The sequence below is a fragment of the Primulina tabacum genome, chromosome 12 (assembly GCF_025594145.1).
Source record: "Primulina tabacum isolate GXHZ01 chromosome 12, ASM2559414v2, whole genome shotgun sequence".
In the NCBI taxonomy this organism is placed as follows: domain Eukaryota; kingdom Viridiplantae; phylum Streptophyta; class Magnoliopsida; order Lamiales; family Gesneriaceae; genus Primulina; species Primulina tabacum.
Window position 1 is genome coordinate 1,462,341 of NC_134561.1, and position 26,920 is coordinate 1,489,260.

The following is a 26,920-nucleotide window of genomic DNA, read 5'->3' on the forward strand; positions in this document are numbered from 1 at the left end:
TTCAACCTATAGCATGGTTCAAGTAGATTTGATAAACCGTTTTTGTAAACCGCTTCTATTACTCTAACTTTTAGGAGTAGTTCATATAACCATTCCCTATTGAATCATTTTAGCAATGATTATAAAAAAAAAATGTAGTGAATAGCTTCTATTTATCTAAATTTGTTTGGAGACAGTTTATATAAACAGATGCTATAAACTTCTTAGATTTCTCTAATGTTTTAGTAGTAGTTTCAAAACCACACTTATCGAGTACTTTTAGTAACAAAAAAATATTTAAATTGTTGCTCCGAACCATTTATAATTCTCAAGTTTGGTAACCAATCATATTGAATATTATCATCAATGACTTTGTGTAAACTGCTACTAAATGGATAATTGAGTAACTAGGAATGATACATGCTTCTAATCTCAGACTAGTTTGAGTAAGTTAAAAATCTAAAGATTGGTTAATCGTATCGACTTGTTGTACCCGAAGAGATTTCGGTAGTGTAACGGACGTTCAACCCATTTTCAAAAATATGTTAAACTATTAAGTTTTCAAAGAGTGTTTTTTGTACAATAACATGTAACTTTCGGTTATTTTGATCCAACTACTGACATGATAATAGACAAGTCAACAATTTTTGAAATCATATCAGAATTTTTCTACATCATTGTCAACATTTTCTAGTATCACATCAACAATTAAACCAAAACAGTCGAAAATTAAGAACTATTGTGCCAAAAATCAAACTTTTAAAAATTTAATGAACCAAAATTCAAAATCAAGCAAGTTAGTGGAACCTATTCTATATATCAATCTATATTATTTAAAAATAATAGATAATTATTTTATTTATGTATATCTGAATTACATATTAAGTGAGAGACTCGTTTACTAATGCCCAATTTGGTCGATCATAAAACGTATTCAAGAAACCAGAGAAAGGGAAGGCATTGTCAATTATAAAAATCGCCAACTGATCTACTGCTGGGCTTTAAATATTTCTCAAACAGTAACCAAAGTTCAACATTACAAGAACTAGTCCATCTGTTTTTAAGAATATCGAAGACAACAGATACGATAAATGTGTCATTCTATTCTTGATGTTCAGAGAATACATCTCGTTTTTCCTTCTATATTCAAACGAAACAAAGTTTCCACGACTCGAGGACACGTGATAGATCGAGAACAAAGAGTGCAGGCAGCAATAGGCATACCATACTGTGAGACCTAATCCATCCTTCCCTTGAGGATTCTCTCTGTAACTTCGGTTGGTGTGCTGTAACAACATAAAATTTGTGAGAGAAAATTGATAAATGTTTAACAACTGTGATTGCCGCCAAGAGAATGATATGTGATCAAAAGAACACTTACACAAGATAAACATGGCCTCCCCAGCCACTCAAACAGTCTCGGTCTACAGACGATAGGAGAGCTTGTGAGATGGTCTCAAACAATTCTTCTGCCTCCTGGATATGCGTAACGAAGTAAGTTACTTGGCTGAAACCATTGGATTGGAACTAACTTTAAACAAAATGACCAATGTGAAAACTTTGGCCTGCACAATAGCTAGGCTTATCAGTTGGCCTCACTCTTCACTGACAAAATAAATTCAGTGGCTCGTTGACATGGTTTGATTCAAAGGACTATAATTTTTCCCATGAAATAAAACTAGAGAATTCTTATCCAAACGTTACACGGAAAATAAATTAGTATCACTTTTATAATAAATAAAACCTTGATTGGCATTTGAAGTTGCAAACTGGACAACCAAAGGGGGACAATAGTAGTATTGCTAAACACAGGGATACACTACAAGGTGCTCATCGTGATGCTGTAGTTGGTTCTGTACCAAATTTCAGTTGAAGGTATTTTAGCTTTCGGTTATGATCTCAAGGTATGAGAAATGACAATTAAGAGGAGCGGGAGCGGCCATGCCAATTAAGCAAATGAATATGAAGGAAGTGGAAGAGAGATGATATTGAATTAAGGGAAAGCATAAGTTATGGTTTTGCCTAAACATCATATAGGAGTTTAGGACACAAGGCTTTCTAGTGAATGTCATCGACTCAACTTAACTTCTCTCTTTTACACTCTCACAGAAGTGTGGGCTAAAATGATTGAACGGAAAGCTATAGAGGGAGCTGGTTAATATTCCACTTAAACAAGACTAGACCTAAAGACATCAAAATGTACTATTTCCTTTGGTTTTCAATTATTGCATTCCTTTACTACAAAAAAGAAGAATACTATGACAAAAAATGAGTGAATAAAGCATGAAGCTTACTAAATACACGAGAGAGAATAGTGATAACAAAAAATATGAGCAAGAAAAGTGACAAACCATATCTGGCTTGAACATTGATTCACAGGCACCATATAACGATTCTGAGGCAGTGCCAGCAACAACAAAGTCTTTGGCAAGTTCCCTGAATTTAATGAAACAGAACTTCAAACACCAGAGATTTTGGAAACATTCGTTTAAGCAAAAAACATGTAGTATCTAACAAGATTAATCAGAAATCAGCATTACATTAAATTGCTAGATTGGGTTTTAGCTTTTTTAACGCGATATCAACACGTGAATGGGTAACAAATCAGTTGCACCGGGTGTCATCAAGCTCAAAAATGAGGAACAACAGTACAACACTACAACTCATAAGGAATTGAAGAATTGCTCATGAAAATATTCTAATTTCTGATACTTCTAGCCTAATTGTTGCTCTCCTTCCAATCGCCTACCTAAACAACAGAAAAAAGAATGGAAAACACAAAGGTGAAATGAATGCCTAATTTCTAAAGTCGTGGGAAATTTGCCAAGGAAAACTCATGTTTTCTACATAAATAGCTTATGAACACAAGATATATTAACATTATGTCACAATTTTGAATTAATACTAAATATTTAAACTTGCACATATCGTACTGCTTCTTTTGCTCAAAAAGCATAAAACACTGATCATTTTCATAAAATGAACAAGAAACGAGTCTTGACATACTTGGCCCCAATAGAATCCATAGTGCAAATGAAGGGCTTGTCTTCATCCCCTAATCCAGCAATAACAGGCTGGCAGAAGAATGGACCAAACCTAACAGGGAAAAGAAGATTAGACAGGAAATTAAGGAATTATATAATCTTCTCAGATTTACTTGCTTGCAGTTTACAATAATGCACCGTATTTATTCGTCAATCTAGTGACAGAAAGTAATCCACAACAAAGAACAAAGGCGTAATGACACAAAGCCAGGGAAAAACTAGAGTAGCGACTTAAAAGTACATTTGCGATATACATTACTATCTTCTGAGTTGTACTCTACAACTGTGAATTATGATAGTTTCAATCACCATATAATCCATAATTGACACTTGCAAACAGAAGATATGCACCGTCAAACAATCTTACCGACCTTTTCTCATAGAGAGCAGCAGATACGAGGCTGGCAAAAGTTTCAGGCTTCATGTCCCTTTCTTCTCGTAGCTGATATAACTTGTGTCGAAACACGAGTTTTTGATACCTTCAGATGAAATCAATCATACCCACAATTACAAGTCAATATTCAAAAAATCCAAAGCAGACCAAGTACATGCACATCGCCAGAGAGGAGAGGCTTAGAAGGGCTTGAAATGTATCTAGATTACATCAATGATTTGATTATAAGAATTATTATTACAGTTTATAATCTAGAACCTTCAACAAATATAACAATTATTATTATTAAATACTCCAGAAACGATAACTGAACATCTCCAAAGAAAAATAGAATCTCAGTTAGTAACTATCAGTCTTTTTTAAACTTTTAAAATCTGTGGTCCAAACAACCAATTTTAGCCTCACAAAATGACATGAACATCCCATGGCTGATAAAATGTAACCCCCTAACGTCAAACTCCAAATTACAAAAGAAAGTACAGCTACAGCCATAACATTATAAATAAATGAAACAGGTCTATAAACATTCTTCCACAAACTTGACCATCTTACTCTAGTTCCAGAGCATATATCTTGCACTTCCATCTCCACATCAACTCAAATTTCTTAGAATCCCAAGCTTAACGTGTACATCAAGATTCAGATGTCGTACCTAGCCCTAAGCAGATATATACGGTACAACAGGTATTTTACATCAAACTTCGGATTTTGAACCTTCCTCTCTATGCACTACTTAAAACATTTAACCCAAAACAAATTAATAATACACGAACGCTTTAGATTACTCACGAGACAGACTTACAGTGTTTGAGCATCGGTGGCAAGGCCCGCTAAACCTATGAAAAGCTTATCGTGGATTTTGTAGATCTTTTGAAAATCCGTGGCGATAGTTTGCAGCTGCACCCCCAGCCGCCGGTCACTGGCGATCGCGAAGCAATTCTTCCCCACCATAGCCACCAACGCACTTCCATTATACTCAAAGATCTGAAATTTGAACCCCCCCAACTGATCAATCCAAAGAAAATCCGATAATTGACAAAACACGCAGAAACGGTGATAATTACATGATACTTACCGACATTTTAGCCTGGGAGATTGGATTCACACGCAGAAATGGTTAATTGAGTTTCAGGGGAGAGTGAGTCCTGAGGGTTTTGGAAGGGGAAAACAATGGCTTCTTTCTACTGCGTATTTGGCATGGATAACTTGGGAAAGGGAACTGTGCCGGGTCGGGTTATTGATGTAGATGGCTCGGCCTATTGCGAAATCAAACCCAATAACCATTGGGTTATGTTTGGTTTTATTTTTTATTTTTAATTTTTGGAAATATAATCGGAGTTTATATTGAAAAAGACAAAAACGTGTGTGAGAAGATCTCACGGGTCGTATTTTGTGAGAGTGATCTCTTATTTGAGTCATCCATGGAAAAGTATTACTTTTTATGCTAAGAGTATTACTTTTTATTGTGAATATCGGTAGGATTGATCCATCTCACAGATAAAGATTCGTGAGACCGTCTAATAAGATACCTACTCATTGAAAATATAATATAATAGCCGATTAAGTATATCTTATTTGGCAGTAAGATAATACATTTAAGATAATGTCTCGAGTTTGACATCCAATTGTGATATAAACTCTTCCTCATTCCAAAAAAAATGTAATATAATAAAAGTACTTTGCTTCAAAAGATAAGAATCAATATCTTGCGTAATTTTTTATTTGACTTGGGCAGTGTTTGTACATAAATTATATGGAAGTGTGCAAACACGTGATCATATTAAATTTGTGATCAATCAAACGATGTGGATCTCGATTCGATTATTGATTATAACTTTTTTGGTAATCCACAAAAAACTAAGAATTTAAATGAGGAAGCTGATGAAATTTGCAACAACAAAAAAAAAAAACCATGAACAACATCTGATTTAACTGTGTTGTTATGAATTGAAAAAACATTTTACAACTAGAATCAGAAAGATTGAAAGAATATGATAAGATAATTATGATAAACTAAAGATGAACTGAAATTAAAAATTTGCATAAACTTTTTTTCCAGAGCTTTTGTTGTAGAATTTGTCGAAAGAATCTATATGATGATTTCCTCGAGTTTTTGTTCAGTTCTCCCGAGCACTGCCCATCTTCCACGTTTATCGATCATGGGTCAACTTCCACCGTCGTGCGACCTTCTTCTCAAAACAACCGAATCCTTAATGGTATCTAGCAACTGATGAGCTTTTATACAAATTTGGATGAAACCTCTAAAAGTTGCAAAAACCATCATAAGTTTCACAATAATTTGAGTTAAAAAATAATTATGTTATCACCACCCTTCACCGTACTATCCCACGAACAAAATACGAAAAATTTATGGCACTAAAACACAAATATTTTCCTGAAAACTCAAATCCGTGAGAAGATAGTAATATATTCCCAGTTTCTCTCATCTGTAACATAAGAATTACAAAGAAATAACACGGGCAAGAAGCTGCTGCCAATCTTCACCCTGGAAATATCGAAAACTAAAGCTTTTACAAGATGGCGTTCTCCGTCTTCAGACACCAAATTCTATGAATATCAATAATTCACTCAAGAAATGGTAGTTGTAATCTACTAGATTCTTTTCCTTCTTGTTATTGTTCTCGGGGGAAAAAGTTCACATTCATGCATGGCCATTGCCTTTTCTTGAAATTTAGCTGAGCTCTGTTCCCCCTATTTCCCAGAAGCTTGACGGCAACATTGCTTTCTGAGAAGGAAGTTCAGCAATGAAGAGTAGAGTTTGAGCCCAACCGGCATATTTCCCATATTTGCTCACGAAAGCATCAGAGACACGACGACAGATTTTTGGTGTCAAATGGGTGCCAGCCAGTTCAGGAACGAGATACCTGGTAGCAATCTTCTCATCGAGAAGATAATATTTTTGAGATTAGCAACCCTGATTGAAATAAACACAATCTGGTTTGCTAAACAGGACAGGTCTTTATACCAAGCAAAGTGAAGATTGAAAAATCATCTAAAAGAGCATCCAACAATGCTTATGACAGTTCTGAAATCATATATGATTTCCCCTTTCTTGACACTTTAAAAAGTATAATTAAAGAAAGTGGTTGTAGGATCCATAGAGCAACTACGTTTATGCTACAACGTCATAATGGTTTCTAATCTGCAATAGAGGCAAAAAATAATGTGACTGAGCTTGGTCGAATGGGCTCAAACTAGCCTCTTGAATATAAAGAAAAGGCTTCTTAAATTGCTCACCTGCCACACATGAGTATCCACGGGAATGGCATGATGTTGATCTAAAGAAAAGAGAGCAATGCATGCTGCGACCTTTGGACCAACCCCAGGTAAGCTAGAGAGCCCGTCAATTGAGTCTTGAAGATCCAATTTACGAAGCGAATCAAGCCATTCCACTCCACCACCAGGTTTTGATTGCAAAGCTGCCACAGTGCCGACAATATATTTTGCCCTGCTCATTTTCAAGAAAGAATATAGAAAATTCATTAAATCAGATGTATCCCATTATCTATCAATGCAACGTTAGTTGTACAAGTTACAGAAATATCAAAACTCATCTGTATCGGTGATAAAATTTTGATCCAATAAAAAGAAGGATGGTCATGTCCAAATGCATCCATTTACTATTTATTCTTCTCACTACGCAGCGGGATATGTTCAAAAACACAAATGATGCAAATTAGTTTGAAGCTCAGTCTCAAGCTCAAGGTAATGGTGTGGGAGAGGAATTAAAATGTCTAGTACATAGACAATTTATGATCCTGGATATCAAAGTTCCTCACAAAATGTCTCCATACAACGGTGCATAACTAAAATAAAATTATAAACGAAGTCTTTTCTTACATCCACGTAATCAAACTTCTGTACTTCAACCGCAGGAGTGAAGTAGATTATTCTAATGAAGCCACTAAGCCAGAGACTTGATGTGTTTTAGAATGAAAAATAAATTCTGCATGAAGACATCAGCTTAATCAAGTAAATCACTAACAAAATTTCAAAGAAAATATAGAAGCAGATGTATTCTGAACATATTTCAAAAGAATTCATCCAAACAGCCTTATACATGAGAAATCTTTAGAGTCACAACACTGAATTTTCAAGGGTCAAGTCAAAGGATTTTCGTCCCCTCGGAGTCTCTTTTTCACGTTACTAAATTCAAGAAGGCGACTACTGTGAACTTTCTCCATGACACCATGAAAAATCATGACCAAGCAAATTTAAACAATATCCAGTCCCATTGTAAACATTCACGCACGTTCCTTTCAGTTTCGAGAGGCAAACACACGGAAGTTAACAACACCATTAAGTACCAGAAACCGGAAAATATCAAGCAGACCTCTAGGCATGGCCAATGATATTTCAATTAGGAAAAACCAAAAAGCAGTAAGTTTTACATCCAACTGGACATCAATGCTTGTAATCGTATCATACCTAAAAGCAAACACAACAAAACCAATCAACGAAATGCTAGTCCATACTCAAATGCATAGAATTAACTCGACCTGTATCCAAAACCAGCCTCTCTGAACTCAGTTTCAGACACCAACACCAAGCTGTCCAGCTTCGGAAACTCGAAAAAATCAAACCCTTCAACACATCCCAGAAACTTCCCCTTCCTTGAGACAAAATCAACCATTTTAGTTATCCTCTGAATATTATTATTTGAAGAGCAAATAAATTGGATCAAACACTCCAAAGGGTCCTGCCTCAGAACCCTAGCACCCTCCAAAAACCCCGCAAGCTTCGCAAACCTCTCATCACAACCCTTAAATCCCTCCCACAACTCACTCAACGAAATACCCATATTCAGAAAATCAAAAAGATCCCTTCTTGCCGCATTTTCATCCTCCGTAAAATGGAAAAAATACCCCACATCATTATCTTTGAGTTGTTTGAGGGATATGAGGTGTGGCCCGATGGCCCCAGTGTACTGTACCGGTCCTGTTTGTTTCCACCGGAATGTTTGTCCCGTGGGAAACGTAAGGGGCAAATAGAGCTCCGACTTGTTTATGTTGAGAGGCGTCCACGCTACAGGCTCGGTGGAGGTGGGTATTACTTGAGAGCTTCGGAGGATGTTTCGGGCTTTTTTGGAAATGGGTCTGAGCTGTTTGGTAAGGGATAGAGGTTGCCGCGGCGTCGGAGGCGTCGACGGCGGCGGATTGGTGAGCGGAGGAGACGGGGCCTTTGGCCTTTTCATGGCGTAATATGTCGTTCTCCACGGCTGCATACAGTGAAAGGCCCCCTCAGCCCGGAGAGGCTAATGGCCATGATAATTTTTATTTTAAAATATTTATTATTACAATTTTTTTTATCTTAAAATATATATTTTTCATTTTTCTTATATTATATTTTAAATTATAATGTTATATTATATTACTATATCAGTAAAAAAAAATTACGAAACAATAATTTCAAAAAAAAAAGTACAAACTTGTGTGAGACGGTCTCACGGGTCGTATTTTGTGAGACGAATCTCTTATATGGATTATCCATGAAAAAATATTACTTTTTATGCTAAGAATATTAACTTTTACTGTGAATATCATAGGGTTGACTCGTCTCACATATAAAAATTCGTGAGACCGTGACCTAGCAATTAAAATTTTCAATTATAATCTACACTACATTACCGAATTTTATTTATTTTTGAATAAAAAACTAATTATTTTTTTGAATTGTTATCAAAATTATAATTTTAGAATGTATTTTCAATAAAAATATTTAAACTCTCCCTCCTTCCAAATTCCTAAAATCTTTTTTGAGGGCTTAAGGGATTTATGTATATAAAAATGATTTCTTTAATCTAAAAACCTATGACATTTAAATAATTATTTTAGTCACTATAAGTTTGTTTAACTAAACATCTAAAATTCTTAATTTCAATATAATTTCTAATTTTTTCATCAATCAAAAATCACATAAAATATAAAAAAATTTGTACTTTATAAATGCATAAATTTTACATAAGATTATTAATTAACCTTTTATGAAAACCATGTACATTGCTATCAAGCACATAAGGTTTGGTACCTAACTTTAATTTCAAATCCAATAATAAATGGTTGGAATTGCATAAAAATATATTTCCTTTTGTCAATTCAAAATACCCTTTTAAGTAAAAATGGAAAGAGTAATAAGGTGCATTGATTATTATGTTTATATTTCTAAATAAATATACCTGCATAAAAATATAATGGTGTATTAAAAAATATGATATGTACAACAATTTCTTATATGTATTTGATTTTCTTTCTTCTTAATCAAGAAATATGACGTAAAATATTGATATCAGATAGACTATAAACAGACTATAAATGACATGCATTATATTTGGAGTAGTTCTCTTGTGAGACGATATCACGAATCTTTCTATGTGAGACGGGTCAACCCTACCGATATTCACAATAAAAAATAATACTTTTATTATAAAAAGTAATATTTTTTATGGATGACCCAAATAAGAAATCTATCTTACAAAATACGACCCGTAAGACCGTCTCACACAAGTTTTTGTCATATATTTGAAATTAAAAAACAATTGTATATATAGTTTTTATAGGATTGTAAATCTTATCTTATAAATGAGAGGGGCAGAAATATAAATTTGCAAGAATTGAGGGGCCGAGATGTAAGATTAGTCCAAGAAACTGGGATTAATTGCAAACCAGCTGTGAAATTTCCCTAAGAAGTTGCCAGTCCCCAGAAGGACAAAGGAGAATCCCCCCTCGTCCTCCTCTCTCTTTCACGCACACCCACACACACTCCACTCTCCAAAATCTCAATTCTCCACTCTCCACCTCACCAATCACACAGACCCCACCAAGAATTTTTCCCATCCCTTAAACCCTCGCGCCTTCCAAATTCCTAAAATCCATTTTTGATTCTCCCTCAGCAATGCCAACTTCCACCTCAGGTGACTTCAAATTTTTTTCCTTTTATACTTGTACAGTTGTACGTTTGTGTCCTTTTTGTCGAATTAATCTCGGGATTAACGGATCTTTGTTGTTTTGCTGTAATTTGTATGTGGGTTTTGTGGAACTGAGCTAGACCTGTGCGTACGGGGGTTTGGTTTGATGTGTGAGAGTTTTTTAGTGTTTGTTTGGCCCGCTTGTGTGTGGAATTTTATGGTTTTTCTTTGGTTTTTGTCTGTGTAGAAACTCGGAGGGTGAGAGACCTTTTGTGAATTTGAAGCTAGGGTGTTTGGTTGTGTTGTTCGAGTGTGATTATTTGTAAAATTTGAGATTTGCCTTTTTTTATGTGAAAATTTCTGTTAAAGTTCTGTTAGCTTAGATGAAGAAATGTGAATTTGAAGTGAAGGGATTTAATTTATACGGATATGTTTTTTAAGGGTTGTGTATGACATTTTAATTGTAAAAGACTAACATTTGGTTTGATTCTTTGTGGTTTTTAAGAGGGAAGATCGAGGTGGAGGAAAAGAAAAAGAGAGCACCCAGCCGCCCGAAAATCTAAGCTAAAAGAGCCCGAGAAAGATGATGCATTTGAGGACAATGAGGATGATGAAGACCCCGATCTGGACCCACCCCAAAATCACCTTGAAACTGATGATGATCCTCACAATCAGAACTCGGATAGGATTTCCCAAATATCGCGAGAAAGAGAGAGTGAAAATTTTATGGACGGTGGATTGAAAATTTGTCATTTCCCAGTTGCGATCAAAAGAGTGGTTAACAGACCACATTCATCAGTTTTCGGAATTGTGGAAGCGGAGAGGGCTGCAAGGAATGGCGAGAGCAGAGATCAGGGGCATGGTGGTGTTGCTATGTTGGAGAATGTATCATATGGGCAGCTGCTGGCGCTGTCTACCGTACCCCGGGATAGTTCAGCTTTATCAGGGGCTTCATTGGAGGATACTGCAAGCGGGAGTGGGGTTGGGTCTTATGTGGTCAAGCCTCCTAAGGTAATTCCTGGCCATGGGGTTACTAAAAGGCTTGGGAGTGCATGTCGTGTGCATGTTGTGCCTGCACATGCAGGTAACTCATTTCTCTTCTCTGATGCTCTTGTATCTCGTTTTTTGGATCGAAGTGAATGTACACTAGTTCATGGGTTTGGATAATTGAATAAAGATATTTGCCCAAACAACTTTTTAAAAACAGGAAATTAGGGTTATTTTAGTCCATTCTGAAGTACATGGTGGATATATTTCGAGAAAATAACTGAATTAGTGGTGGTATTATATTTGAAATATCATAATTTTACCCTATTAATATCCAATTTTAGATTGACTGATTGGTTCTTCATCCTTTAAGTTACTTTAATTTTTAATGCCTAAATTTAGTTGCAAATTGCAAGCTTTATAATATCTCCAAAACTTGATTAAGAGCTTATGGATAAAACTATACCTACACGATTACGCGTCTTTTGCTTTCACTTTTATTGTTTTGATGGATTTTCGCTTTAGATCATCTGCTTGCCTTTCATTTCTTCATGTGGATTATTGAGGCGCATTTGGTTGCAATTTGTCACAACTGACTTTCCTGAAATGGGACTGCTGATGTAATAAGATATTTTGTTTTGATTCTTCTTACAAGCAGATTGGTTTTCCCCAAATTCAGTACATCGATTGGAGCGACAAGTGGTGCCACTTTTTTTCTCTGGTAGGTCAGCAGAACATACTCCAGAGAGGTACATGGAGGGTCGCAACTGCATAGTAGCCAAGTATATGGAGAATCCGGAAAAGCATCTATCTATTGCTGATTGTCAGGGACTAGCAACTGGATTTGATACTGATGATACAAATCGAGTTTTCCGGTTTCTTGTTCATTGGGGGATAATCAACTATTGTGCAACACCTCTTAAGCATGAGGCTCCGAAGGATGGGACATACTTATGCGAGGAATCAAATGGTGAACTTCGCGTGCCTTCAGATGCTTTGAAATCTATGTATAGTTTGATCCAATTTGACAAGCCCAGGTGTAGGCTGAAGGCAACTGATGTCTATCCAGAACTTGCGCATCAGTGTGATGAGGACGCTGACTTTGAAAGTTCCATCCGAGAGCAATTATCCGATCATCAATGCAATTACTGTTCTTGTTCTATATCTACCGCGTACTATCAGTCACAGAAAGTGGTAATTGACATATTTGCAACTTTACCCTCTTTCCTCAAGCATTTTGTTTGTCTTTTATTGTTTTTGTAATACGTTGCATAAGTACATGTCGTATTGAACAAGTTTTTTCAGATTGGAACTTTCTTTTGTTATTTTATGTTGTAGCTTCTTGCCAATCCATGAATTATAATACTTGCCGCCACCTGTTGCATCTATTAAACATTCTATAGGCATGTCTAAAAGATTGATGGTTTATATTAATGCTATTTGGTCTTTGTAGTTAACCATTATTCTCGACAGGCTGATGTGCTGTTGTGTGTGGATTGCTATCATGAGGGAAGATTTGTCGCTGGTCACTCCAGCCTGGATTTTATAAAGGTCAGTTTCATGAAATATTTTAGGGATGTGGATGGGGATAGCTGGAGTGACCAGGAAACGTTACTGCTGCTCGAGGGAATGCAGCTGTATGAAGAAAACTGGAGTAAAATTGCGGATCATGTTGGTACGAAATCAAAAGATCAGTGCCTCCTTCATTTCGTGCGACTTCCTCTAGATTCCGCTCCCCTTGACAGTATCGATGTCCCAACTACTTCTGGTTCATCAAATATGTGCAATGGTGATGATTTTGGAAAATCAATACCGAATTCAAATGGTAGGTATTGCTGTTCAAATGGTTTTATTTTATGAATATTGAGGAGGTTCAATAAACCACGGTTATCATTCATTTCATTCATGGTATAGGATTCAACTCGCAAATGTATGATTCTGAAAGCAAAGTCCCGATTACAAATTCTGGGAATCCAGTGATGAACTTGGTAGGTGGTTTTCAAGAACTTATGCTTATGTAATTTCTGTGTAGCTATTCCCTTTGTGTCTTCTGCCCCTCCTCGTTTCTTCTATTTTATCTATATATTATTATTTTTCAATCCTTCCATGAAAATGCATTTCTCGTCTTTCTAGGCTGTTTGCCAACTTTATTTATAATCCTGCTACAATATCGACATGGAATTATGGGTTAGGATGAAAATTAAATAAATCAAATAATTATGGAAAAAATTAAAATAAAAATGAAATCTAAAGAAAATGATGTATTATATTGTTTACATAAATTCGAAATGTTTATCATGCATCTTTCATTTAAAATAGAATCAAAGTTAAAGAGAATGGAGGTTATTTTGGGAAAAGCCAAAAATGTTGAGCAAAGAGACCACTCCACAGAGTCCTGCTTTATAAATAGATATGGACTGTGTCCCTACCACTCATTTCATTTTGTTTCTAAATTTTAATTTATTTTTCTGTTTTTTCCGTGAATGCCTCGAACTTGTCAATTCTTTCTGCCCTTGTTTCTTCTCATTTTAAACTCCATTTCTATTTTTGGATCATCAACTTTCTTGCACACATGTTCTTGTGGTATTTTCATTTCCCACATGTTCCAATAACGAGTGTTTCAATTGATGGTCTTAGGTTGCCTTCCTAGCCTCTGCAATGGGACCAAGAGTAGCTGCTGCATGTGCCCACGCAGCCTTGCTTGAATTATCTAAGGATGGAACCAAGGATGGGACCCCTCATGAAGAAATCACGAATAGTAGCAAGAAAGGTATGTTTGTTGCTTTTGTTTGGCATTATTCTCGTTTCCTTGTATGATTTTTTTGAGTGAATGTATTTCTGATCGACATTCACTAAAGGTCCATGGAGCAAACATGATACTGAAGCTGTTCCATTATCTGCTGAAAGAGTGAGAACTGCTGCAAAATACGGTCTTGCTGCTGCCGCTTTAAAGGCCAAACTTTTCGCTGATAATGAAGAGCGTGAAATCCAAAGGTTATCTGCTAATATTATAAACCATCAGGTACTAGCCTGGTTTACTTTTGGATGGACTGAGCTGTAGATTGTATTTCCTCCCTTGAACTTGTGGTATTGATGATTTATGGATTATAGTACTTCTGAAAACCAACCTGAACGATTCATGTTATATATGGGAACTGAAGATGCTTTTATTGTTTTATGACAATTGACAATGTTATTCTATTCTATAGATAGAAGCTGCTATTTTTGTATTGAAAATATTGCAGAAAAATTTAATCCATTTTGATTCTAGCTGAAATATTTTCCAGTTTTATCTCATCTCCTGTCTTTTAGTACTACTGAAGTCCTTGACAATATTCACTAGCAACTAAATAGCTTAATTGGTTTTATTGATTTCTTTAGCTCACCGTAAAATTGAGGAAAATAAACAGGTTAGGATCCCAAAAATTTGTGTGCTATTCTGTCCCCAGTCCAAAGTTGCTCCGAACTTGGGAAGTTCCCTATTGAATTTTATTTGTATTGTGTCCCATTCTTCACAGTTCTCTCTCTTCTCTCTTTGTTTTGGTTTTTTTAAAAATTAATCATGAATTTGGGTGGTTTGAGATACATCACTATCATACTGGCTTTATGTCCCATAAGTTCTTCGTAGCATTGAAATATAGAACTAAGTGGATGAATTGGTGGATAGAGAAGTACGATACACTGAAAGCCAGGGTCTCATATACTTGTGTTTTCCTGTCCATAGTTTTAAACGTTAGCACTTTGATATTGCAATTGAAAATCTAACAAATGTGTGCTCTCAGTTGAAGAGATTAGAGCTTAAGCTGAAGCAGTTTGCAGAGGTGGAGACCATGCTTATGAGGGAATGTGAACAAATGGAACGGGCAAGGCAGAGGATATCAGCAGAACGGGGCCTCATGATGTCGGCTCAGTTCGGATCTGGTGTACCATCTCGACCAACTGCTGTACCTGGCGTAGGTGCTACCAATTTGAACGACAACGCTGCAGGAAATAACAGGCAACCAGGATCTCAGCAACCTTTCATTTCCGGGTACAGCAATAATCAACCTATCCACCCTCGTATGCCCCTCGGTCAACAGGGGGCATATGGGCTGGGACCGAGGCTGCCCCTCTCAGCTTTACACCCATCTTCTTCGAACTCTAACGCATTCAACCCTTCATCGGGTTCTCCGTCTTCTCTGGGCCACCCAATGCTCAGACCTGTCTCCGGGACTAAATCTGGTTTAGGTTAATATGGGAGTGATTCTGGCAGTTGCAGTTCCTCAGATCAGGCATGAAAAGAGACCGACGTGGAAGAAATCGTAGGGTTATGTTCTACTCTTTCGTTTCACTCACACGAATATTGGAGATGACGTATTTGATCAGACTTGCCGGCCTGGTGCACGGGGTGGATACGAAAGCATGGTTTCGTCTCAAGACATTGGATCGATTGCTCGGTCTGACTGAGGCAAGTGTTATTTGATATCGTTGAGCTAATTTTATCCCATTTCTAAATCAGACAGGGAAAAAAAAGGATGGTTTTTGAAATGTTGTACTTGTTTTAACTCTGTATAGTGATGAAAGAGCAGGGAAACCAGTATCTGTGAAATGGCATTTGATGGATTTTTACCAAAGATTTTTTAGGTTTCATTTATCCCTATTTAGTGCGAGAGGAATTCTCAATTTCAGAAGACAATATTTTTTCTATATGAAATTAAGTCTCTTGATCTTACCAGAAAAAATGCATGTGTATCATCCATTAATCAGCATTAATATGATAAACTTAAAAATATTATATCGTGTTCGGCTCAAGTTTTAGTTTAAATCTTAATTAGAGTGAAACAATAATTATATTATATTTATGTTTTAATTTATCATCTCGTTCTTTATTATTACATTCCGAGTCTTCAGATCAATAATGAAATCTATTTTCTTTTGAGATAGAAAGCTTGAAATTTCATCGAAAATATCTGAAACTTTCGACATTTTTTCTTGTGTCGCATCAACTGCATAGACCATAAATTTTTCATTTCTTGTTGACAACAAGAGTCTAAACATTTACAGTGCTGACACTAGTGGAATTCGTGATTGTGAATCACTTCCGTAAATATTCCATTTATTGTCATAATACAGTCCGAATCTGACTAGGAACATAGCTTTCAATCGTGGACCTAATTGTTGAAGATCTAAGAACGATAAATCCAGTTGATTGTTCGTAGAGATACACAAAATAAGATGTTTCCGCTCAGAATATGAAATAGTTGGAACTAAGTTTTAAACACTAAAAATAGCATTCAATAAACGTCCTATGAATGCATTTAGAACCATATAACGTCCAAGCAGTTTTCGAATGTCTGAAAATTTAAATTTTAAACATTCACTTCATCTTATATGAGCTGAAAAATACACCAACATATATGATACACTTTGTTATAATACAAATTGAATATGTTGTTATATAATGCTAAAATTCTTAATCAAACATTAGTCATTAAAGTTAAATGTCTTGAAAGGAGAAAAACAACTTTTGTATGCTGTTCAACTGTTTTCATAATTCAGAAAATATCATTTCATTGTATGGACTCAAAGGCTATGCCAAATGTTATGTTTCAATTTCTCTTTAAACATATATGATTATTGTTTTTTAATAATTTCTATCTCAATAATTGTAGTTCTTGTTATTCATGAGAATCAAACGCGAGACTTTAACTCCGATACCAACAATACGATTGAACATTTATAATATCAATTTTGTCTTTTTATCAAAATTTATAGTTGATCGTAATTAATTGGTCAATACAAAATAATCATTATCTACTAAAATTAAAAAACTGACAATGGCAAACTTGTTGGTATGGTATACTTTTATTTCTCTTGGGAAATCACGAGATAAAATGGGTGAACCAAATGACTATGAGAAAATAGTCGATGCAAGAAGTCTGACTCTTTTTTCTTAAAACGATATTGTCCCCGCTCCGGTGCTAATGGTTGTTGACAATTCGTTTCCCAAGATATAACGACTACGACTTCAATATAGTAGTAATACAAATTTTAAAGTCACACGAACTTGAAATATTTATAACGCTATCAAGATGATATTCAAACTTTCTACTTTGCTTAAAAATTTGAACTTTAACCGTTGTTTGCTGCAATGTACAAGTTCATATTTCCAATGTCGTAAAGACAACAATGCGCACAAATCTCAAGATAAGAAAGAATTGTCATATGCAAGACTTTCCTCATGTCATGTGCTGCTTCTTCGATAGTCCCACACTTCGTGTCATTTAGTATTTCTTGAAAATTCAAGTTTCATATGTGTTTTCTGGTTTTGGTTGTTATAAAGTTCATAGGCTGTTTATAGGGTGATCATGGTGTAGCTTTTACCGTTTGTTTTTAAATTCAAATCGAATTGTCATATGCAATCGATTGATCTTTTTAAAAAATTCACGTTTCTATATGTAAAATTAGTTTTACGGTAAGCGTACTGAGGTTGGTTTGTGATTTTTTTTTTTTGTGAAAAAATTAGAACATATATTCAAATTGATTTAAAAACAATATCAATATAATATATTTCAAATATAAAATATAGCTTAAATAATATAAGAATAAAACTAAATAAAATAATAATCAAGATTCAAAACTAAGTTAATAATTGAGCATAACAAGAAACTTTGTCAATTTTTACTTTCAAGCTTCAAACAAAATATTTGTAGTAAAAGAAAATATATGGCTGATTTGAAGAATATTTAAAAAGAAGATTGAATTTTTTTTTCGGAGGAGGAAAAATTTTGAACAAGATTTGAGATAAAGTGAATGACTATTTCTTTGAATGAATATGTTGTTTATGATCATATGCCAAAAACTATGACAACTGGTTTAGGCGAAATGGTTTAGTGCGGTTCTCGGAAAAAAAGAAAGTGCACCATGTATACGGCAGAGTTTAATCGTGGTTTATAGAAAAAATACGAAAATGATTTGCAATTCGGTTCAGTCAGTTAATATAAAAATTGTCCACCCTTAATTAAATTGAATTATTGTTCTTTAATGTTTTAATTTTATGTTAAATGATCGAATATTTGTATAGAAAACCACAATAATTAGATAAATGTATAACCGAACATTTGTCACTTTATCAAAAATTATAGTTGGCGATAGCAACGCAACTTAAATATTTTAAATCTTACACCAGCTCAAGTGTCACATTTCGATCACTCTACCTAATAATGACAATTATTTATGCCGATCAATTTGAAAAAACTTTCTTGCTTTTGATTCACATTGAAATTTTGAAATATAATAACAAATCAAAAAACTATTGTTTGGGAAAATTAACAAATGTCTGAACCCGGGTGGTATCAGACCCCGGTATCTCATCTCATACAGGGGATATATGAAAGCCCCGATGTTCTTATACATTCTTAATTATGTTCATTACAAAGTACAAGTTTGATTGATCGGGACAGCGAGTAAGACTCTAGCCCGACTATTTTAGGGATGGGTGGTGATACCCCCATAAAGACCCGGGTCATCATTAACCCGGTTTGTTACTTGGATAGCCCAAATCAGAGCCATTATACCGAGCACTTTCCTCAAGACCCAGGAACTTCTTCTTTTCCCGGGTGATCACCAGATAGCCCGAGCCCTCAGGCATATGCATGGGTACCTTACCACCCGGGCCACCTCGAGAATTGCACCACACTCAAGTGTGATTGGTACAGGATGTCTAATCTGTCAGAGCAACTTGGACTTGAAGTATTTTAAAAGTCATCAGAAGCTACAAGTATGGGCAGCCGACTTGCCATACTTAGTAGGTGGCGCGATAATCGAGGTACTGACCCCATTTTCTACTATAAATAGCAGGTATATTTCCCATTTAATGATTCTGAAATCTTTGAACTCTCAAGCACTTACATATTTCCTCTCAAATATTGTTTGTGTTCATCTGAAAACCTGCTGACTTTAGCATCGGAGTGGCTATGCCGGACACCCCTCCGGGGCCCATTCACGGGTTCCTTTCTTAATTGCAGGTGTTGTTGCAGCCATTATCTTCACTCAAATTCCCAAACATTAAAAATTATTGATTCGATCCGTTGGAGCTCCTTACCCGGCTCATCCATTTCAGCGAGATTGCATCAGTGGACCTAATTGTTGAAGATTTAAGAACGATAAATCCAGTTGATTGTTCGTAGAGATACACAAGATAAGATGTTTCCGCTTAAAATATGGAATAGTTGGAACTAAGTTTTAAACACTAAAAATAGCATTCAATAAACGTCCTATGAATGCATTTAGAACCATATAACGTCCAAGCAGTTTTCGAATGTCGAAAATTTAAATTTTATACATTCACTTCATCTTATATGAGAGGAAAAATACACCAACATATATGATATACTTTGTTATATTACAAATTGAATATGTTGTTATATAATGCTAAAATTCTTAATCAAACATTAGTCATTAAAGATAAATGTCTTGAAAGGAGAAAAACAACTTTTGTATGCGGTGCAACTATTTTCATAATTCAGAAAATATCATTTCATTGTATGGACTCAAAGGCTATGCCAAATGTCACGTTTCAATTTCTCTTTAAACATATGTGATTATTGCTTCTTAACAATTTCTCTCTCAATAATTGCAGTTCTTGTTATTCATGAGAATCAAACACGAGACTTTAACTCTGATACCAATAATACGATTGAACATTTATAATATCAATTTTGTCTTTTTATCAAAAGTTATAGTTGATCATAATTAATTGATCAATACAAAAAAACCATTATCTACTAAAATTAAAAAACGACAATGGCAAACTTGTTGGTATGGTATACTTTTATTTCTCTTGGGAAATCACGAGATAAAATGGGTGAACCAAATGGCTATGAGAAAATAGTCGATGCAAGAGTCTGACTCTTTTTCCTTAAAACGATATTGCCCCGCTCCGGTGCTCATGGTTGTTTACAATTCGTTTCCCAAGATATAACGATTACGACTTCAATATAGTAGCAAAACAAATTTTAAAGTCACACGAACTTGAAATGTTTAGAACGCTATCAAGATGATATGCAAACTTTCTACTTTGGAATTCTAAGCATTAAACTTAAAAATCCAATTCCAAGAGTTTAAATTTTGCAAAACTTGGATTTAAGTGCAAATGCTTAAAAAAAACTCAAAACTAGAAAACAACTCTCGAATTTAATTCCAAAATTCGAATTGAAGCGTATAAGCTTAGAAAATCCAAACTCGAGATTTTATATCTTGAAAATTTGAACTTTAAGCACTAATGCTTAAAAATTCGTTTATAAAACTAAATTAGAGAGAAAGGAGAAGAAGAGAATTTTGTGCCATAAATGAAATGTGGGAGATCCTATTTATAGAAAGTGAAAGACTTGAAGAAGTGATGCACCCTTTCATCGAAAAAGAAGCACCCTTTAATTAAAAAGAAAAAAGAAAAAGAAAAGAATGTAGTTGGCAGAAAGGTATTTTATTAAGAATGTCCTTAACTTTGTGTCTCCTTCATCAACAGTAGGCGAATATTCTTTGAAGAATTTCGCCAAAGCTAAGGTGGTCAAGTAGAAAAACATTGTTTGTTGCCACAGCTTGAAATCAGTACCATGGAACTTTTCAGGTTTTTCTCCATGATGGACAGTTGGAGTCGTTGTACTTGTTGAGGCCATTTTGGTTCGAATATCATTTTAAGCATGTTGTTATGGTATAATTTTATTTCTCTTGGGAAATATTAGGATAGAAATGGGTGAACCAAATGACTATGGGAAAATAGTCGATGCAAGAGTTTGACTCTGTTTTCTTAAAACAATATTGCCCCGCTCATGTGCTCACGGTTGTTGACAATTCGTTTCCCAAGATACAACGACTACGACTTCAAAATAGTAGCACTACAAATTTTAAAGCCACACAAACTTTAAATGTTTAGAACAATATCTAGATGATATGAAAACTTTCTAATTTCAAATTCTAAGCATTAAACTTTAAAATCAAATTCCAAGAGTTTAAATTTTGCAAAACTTGGATTTTAAGCGCAAATGCTTAAAAAACTTAAAACTAGAAAACAACTCTCAAATTTAATTCCAATGTTTGAATTTAACCGTTATAAGCTTAGAAAATCCAAACTCAAGATTTTATATCTTGAAATTTGAATTTTAAGCGCTAATGCTTAAAAATTCGCATATAGAACTAAATTAGAGAGAAAAGAGAAGAAGAGAATTTTGTGGCATGAATGAAATGTGAGAGGTTCTATTTATAGAAGGTGAAAAGACTTGAATGAAGTGATGCACCTTTTCATAAAAAAAGACACCCTTTAATTAAAAAAATAAAAAAAAGAAAAAAAAGAAGAAAAGACTTGGCCGAAATAGAGGCGCCATAAAATGAGAAATTGGTCGTGTGATTTCTAATTTTTTTTATATAATATATTATTATATATATACATACATTTTTTTAATTCAATTTTTTCACTCGATGAAATTCGAATTCAATTACTTTCTCATTCAATATAATTATTAATCGAAAAATAATTCTTTTCCCTACGTAACGCGTTCGAATTATTTTGTCGGTTCTAAATGAGTACAAAACTCATTTTTTCTAACAAAACTATAAATCAAGATATCGATTAAAATTTTATACCGAGAAAAGATTATTGATTTATTCAATGAATAATTTATATAAAAATAATATTCAAATCATACATGCAAACATAGCAATACAAAATCCACAAATTTTGAAACGCAATTTGGTTGTCGATCCCTCAACTGAAAAAGCTAGATATTCGCTTGATGTATATGTTCATTTCAACGTTTAACACTCTTCTCTCTTTAAATACAACGATTTATTTGATTAATATGGTCCGTTACTGTATCGAAAAGTAACTATTGCAAGTCTATTCGTCTTAAAACTATAGATGATAACTTCACAAGATAGAAAATAAACATTTTTTTCTATAACCTGAAAAGAAAATACGTAGAAGAACTATAACGTGATCGATTACTCTCTCGAAACGACTGAGTCATCACGATCAATTCACTAATTTGAAATAAATATCATAAAATATTCACTCATTTTAAACTATTTATTTATTATTTGGATCAAAATCGTTCTATTTAAAAATTTTTAATTTAATATTATAAAATTATTTCTTACATGTAATTTTGTCCTAACTCCATATGCATTGGATAGATCAATTTGGACAACGTACTAATTAAAGCGACTACTGCTTTTCCAAGGCAGAGCAGATTCGGGTTCAAAATTCGAATTCAAATTGTGTCTCCCCCGCCGGTCACCTCACCAGCCAATAACATCCCGTCCTTCGCTCACCCGCACGTGAGTTTAACTTCACAGCGATTCAAACACACGGCTCCCGTGGGCCCCACACTGTCCGCTCCCTAACGAATACTTTGAGCCCGGGATGAACGGTCCGGATCTATCTGTGGTTCTTTGAGCCCTCGAATCAACGGTCGAGATGGATCCTTGATTCAAAATCAGGCCCCCTTCTTCCGCGCTTCAAAACCATAATTATACCCCAATATATTCTGTAATCCAGAGTTCCAAACCCTTGATTGATTCCATAATTCGAATTCAATTACTTACCCTGATAATAAATTGGAATTCGAATTCGTTTCTGTCTCGGAATCGTGGGGTTTCAGTTGAATTTTCGTTTCCTCGCCGTTGTTGTATTCGGGTTCTGGTAATCATGGCGAGTGCTGCCGGAGGAAGGAGGTCGGTGACGTCGGCTACGACGTCGTCTCTGGCGAAGCGTCATGCTTCGTCGTCGGCGGGGGATAATCTTGGGAAGGTTGCGTCTGGGGCGGCGGGGAAGAAGCGCCCGGCGCTTGCTAATATCACTAACCAGAGGCATGGCTCCGGGTCCATCAACCCTACTCGAGGTTGCCCACCAGAATCATCCAAAATTGTACGTGTTTCTGATATAATCAGCCTTTTCGTTGTAAATAGTTGATATGCATGTGAAGTGTGATTGTTTTACATGATTCCATCATCTTTCCTCGTTATTTCAAAATCATACGTCCGATGGGTGATTTTGAATTTTCGATCTTGAATTTCTGTAGCTACGATGTATGAATTATTGGGATTTTCCTTTAAGGTTTTCTTTAAAGAAAAATTAAAAAAAACACGTGTAAAGGGCTTGAATCTGTATGCTTGCATGTTAAGCTTCTCTTGGGTTTTTGGAATATCGCCTTTTGATTTCAATTACTTGTCCAAAATTTTGAGGATTCTCGTTTGGAGGAAAAGCCGGATGATTGTGATTTCTTGAAGAAAATTATATTTTCTTATTAAATGTGTGATTCATCTGAATTCAATCAGGTTTTTTATCAATTTCTTACGCAGGGAAAATGATTGGTTGCCTGATATTTCTGAATATTATTACTGGGTCTTTTTTGTTCCTTACTGTGAGAGTTCTTAGCCCAACATATATAGGATAAACATGATGAATTTTTCTGGGCTACAGATTGATAAACATGGGGAATTCTTCAGGTACCATGTACTGCAAAACTTTCAAGCATCAAGAAAAAGGGCTCTTTGTCTTCGACAAACGTCAACATCTCCGGGGATGCTCCAGCTCCATCCTCCTTAGGAAAACAGAATGAAGATCCTCTGACAAAAGCTATTTTTTTTCCAAGAGTGATGTGCTGCTCTCCAAGACGAAGGTGGTGTTCGTTCCACTAACCATGAACATTTGCCCAGACCAATCTGACGGATTCTCTGTTTCCATGGATGAATCAATGTCAAGCTGCGATTCTTTGAACAGTCCAGATATTGAATACATGGATAGTAATGTAATAGCAGCTGTTGATTCAATCGAGCGTAAGGCCTCGAACATGCTTTGCATTTCAGAGCATGTCGAAATAGCAGGTTTTGTACTTTGCTTATTTTTTTTTTGTTTTTTTTCCTTGTTTAATTCCTATGAATTTTAATATTCTACTTTACAAACCTAAAAATTCCTATTGATTTGTATGTAAGCTATTTTGTCTTTTGGATGCTCACAGGGAATGCATGCAAACGAGACATACTTGCAGCTATAGAATCAAACGATAAGATTGTCGATGTCGATGGGAATCTAGATGATCCTCGATTATGTGCAACCATTGCATGTGATATTTACAAGCACTTGAGAGCATCTGAGGTACACAAATTATAATGATGCATATAAAGTTTGAGCAGCTGAGAAGCTATGAGTTTGTTGACCTTTACCCACACAATGCTTTGCTTATATTTGTATGTTAGGCAAAGAAAAGGCCAGCTACCAACTTCATGGAAAGGATACAAAAGGACATCAATAGCAGCATGAGAGCGATTCTTGTTGATTGGCTTGTCGAGGTCTCATTAACCTTTGTATTGTAGAAGTAGTTTAACATTCTTTTAGATATGCTAATCTGTGTTGTTTTTATGAATATTCTGTCTAACGACGAATTTGTTACAGGTTGCGGAGGAATACAGGCTTGTTCCTGACACATTATATCTAACTGTTAACTATATAGATCGTTATCTTTCGGGAAATGTCATGGATAGGCAACGGTTGCAGTTGCTTGGCGTGGCTTGCATGATGATTGCTTCGTAAGCTACAGCATTTCCAATCTTTCCTGTCTCTATTCTTCTTCGCATTATTGTCTTTACGACATTGGAAGTATGAACTTGTACATTGCAGCAAATATGAAGAGATTTGTGCGCCTCAGGTTGAAGAGTTCTGTTACATAACTGATAACACATACTTTAAGGAAGAGGTACGTTTTTTCCTTTCCATTTCTTCCTTTGAGAACCTTTCTATGAGTAATTGCATAATTTAAGTCATTTTAAAATCAGGTTTTGCAAATGGAATCCGCTGTATTGAATTACCTGAAATTTGAGATGACAGCACCTACAGCTAAATGTTTCTTGAGGTGATCCTTTGATTTATAAACTGAGAGAATTCTATTAGATTAATATGTTTGGTGCTGATTCTTTTCATGCTGTAATTTATTCTAGGAGATTTGTTCGTGTTGCACAAGGCATTGACGAGGTATCAATCCTCTGGATACTACTTGTTTTAAATATGAAACTGCATCTTACTCTAGAATTTTGAGAAATATATCCCACAGCATTTGTGTTCTTTTTGAATGCGTGATGCCATTGCCAACTATCTTTCTGTCAGATCCAATCATTTGTATGAATACATATGCATCGATACTATGATTACAAGAGCAATAGATTAATATGATTCTTAAAAATGCTGCATCACAGGCCCCATTACTGCATTTGGAGTGCTTGGCCAACTACATTGCAGAATTATCTCTTATGGAGTACAATATGCTCTGTTTTGCCCCTTCATTGATAGCAGCTTCATCAATTTTCTTGGCAAAGTTTATTCTTGTCCCCTCCAAGAAGCCTTGGGTATGTTGTTGAATAGAATTACTAATTTGCCATAATTTGCACTTGGGATATTTACTTTCACCATATTCTACCAAATATTTTAATCCACAGCACAACCTGACCTCTTTTTATGTTAATGCAGAATCCAACCCTTCAACATTATACTCTTTACCAGGTCTCTGAATTACATGAGTGTGTTTGGGCATTACATGGCCTTTGCTGCAACAACCAAATTTCTAATCTACCGGCCATTAGAGAGAAATATAGCCAGCATAAGGTATGCTAAGTTTCTAACACTATATAACTAGTGCATCTCTTGTCAAATTTTAGTAATGACTGCAAATAATACATATGTTTTAGATTGTGGTGCATCCATCCATGATTGCTATCACAGACCAAGAGTTCAAACTACTTTACATCATGTATCAATTCATAATTAGACCTGCAACAATTGATTGGTCTTGTTTTGTTTCAAGATTCTAGATGCACTATAAGGTTTGCCGATCCTAACGCTATGTTTTCTTTCTTGAATCAGTACAAATTTGTAGCAAAGAAGTTCTGCCCTTCATCCATACCAGCAGAATTCTTCAGCGACTTAAGCAGCTAACCTTACGATCATGCCTACTCTCCAATGCTCTAATCGGATGGAACTCGCACTAACTTCATCTGCTGCTGCTTGTTGCTCGACGAAAACGGAGTAACATCTCCTCTCGATTCGATTTTTCTATATGCTTTATAGCAGGCAAAAAAACTAGGCAGGGCATGTATTAGGGAAGAGGAATGCAGATGGATAGGACTTTGTATGCTTCAATTGACATTGACAAGCTTACATTTCAACCTTTGTAACATTCTGTTCACTCAATTTTAGATCTTACTCTAGTTTTATGTACAGATTCGCATCGTTGTTCTAATAATTCATTCCCAAGAAAATCGAGTTCTATAATGTCATGTTCACTTTTGGGATCAAGATTTTTTTCCTAAAGAAACTGACATTGAGAAGTTACAGAAACATGAAAATATAAAAATAACAGTCATTGTATTCAAACTTATGTGTCTATCTCAATAGTAGGTAAATATGGCAAAAATGCGTAGGGCAGTGCTAGTTGGCTACCTGTGGAAATCTGTTGCTACTTGCAAGACTTTCCTCGTGTCATATGCTGCATTTAAGAAGAATGGTTCGATAGTCCCACACTTCGTGTCATTTAGTATTTCTTGAAAATTCAAGTTTCATATGTG

The 26,920-nt window shown here is 35.2% G+C and overlaps 4 protein-coding genes across 4 annotated transcripts; 2 read left to right on the forward strand and 2 right to left on the reverse strand.

Moving 5' to 3' along the window:
- Nucleotides 1-946: 946 nt before the first annotated feature.
- LOC142521167 (proteasome subunit beta type-3-A-like) lies at nt 947-4,684 on the reverse strand. The gene is made up of 7 exons (XM_075624392.1): nt 4,493-4,684; nt 4,220-4,401; nt 3,395-3,502; nt 2,986-3,075; nt 2,331-2,415; nt 1,361-1,455; nt 947-1,265 (listed from the first exon to the last, which is right to left on the reverse strand). Exons 1-7 carry the CDS (start codon nt 4,496-4,498, stop codon nt 1,217-1,219), a joined length of 615 nt encoding a protein of 204 aa, XP_075480507.1. The 5' UTR covers nt 4,499-4,684; the 3' UTR covers nt 947-1,216.
- A 1,413-nt stretch (nt 4,685-6,097) lies between these two features.
- Nucleotides 6,098-8,695, reverse strand: LOC142521104 (N-glycosylase/DNA lyase OGG1-like). The gene is made up of 3 exons (XM_075624298.1): nt 7,938-8,695; nt 6,676-6,886; nt 6,098-6,313 (listed from the first exon to the last, which is right to left on the reverse strand). The coding sequence occupies exons 1-3, from the start codon at nt 8,660-8,662 to the stop codon at nt 6,110-6,112; spliced, it is 1,140 nt and encodes a 379-aa protein (XP_075480413.1). The 5' UTR covers nt 8,663-8,695; the 3' UTR covers nt 6,098-6,109.
- Nucleotides 8,696-10,115: 1,420 nt separating this feature from the next.
- On the forward strand, nt 10,116-15,910 carry LOC142520531 (SWI/SNF complex subunit SWI3C-like). The gene is made up of 8 exons (XM_075623542.1): nt 10,116-10,348; nt 10,848-11,426; nt 11,988-12,523; nt 12,803-13,154; nt 13,244-13,317; nt 13,967-14,099; nt 14,188-14,351; nt 15,112-15,910. Exons 1-8 carry the CDS (start codon nt 10,330-10,332, stop codon nt 15,559-15,561), a joined length of 2,307 nt encoding a protein of 768 aa, XP_075479657.1. The 5' UTR covers nt 10,116-10,329; the 3' UTR covers nt 15,562-15,910.
- Nucleotides 15,911-22,780: 6,870 nt separating this feature from the next.
- LOC142521327 (cyclin-A1-4-like) lies at nt 22,781-26,614 on the forward strand. The gene is given in 12 exon segments (XM_075624542.1): nt 22,781-23,231; nt 23,813-23,945; nt 23,948-24,190; nt 24,325-24,461; nt 24,563-24,655; nt 24,759-24,892; nt 24,984-25,059; nt 25,139-25,215; nt 25,301-25,334; nt 25,556-25,705; nt 25,827-25,961; nt 26,220-26,614. Coding segments are annotated over 12 exon segments (1,503 nt in total). The 5' UTR covers nt 22,781-23,012; the 3' UTR covers nt 26,292-26,614.
- The last annotated feature ends 306 nt before the right edge of the window (nt 26,615-26,920 follow it).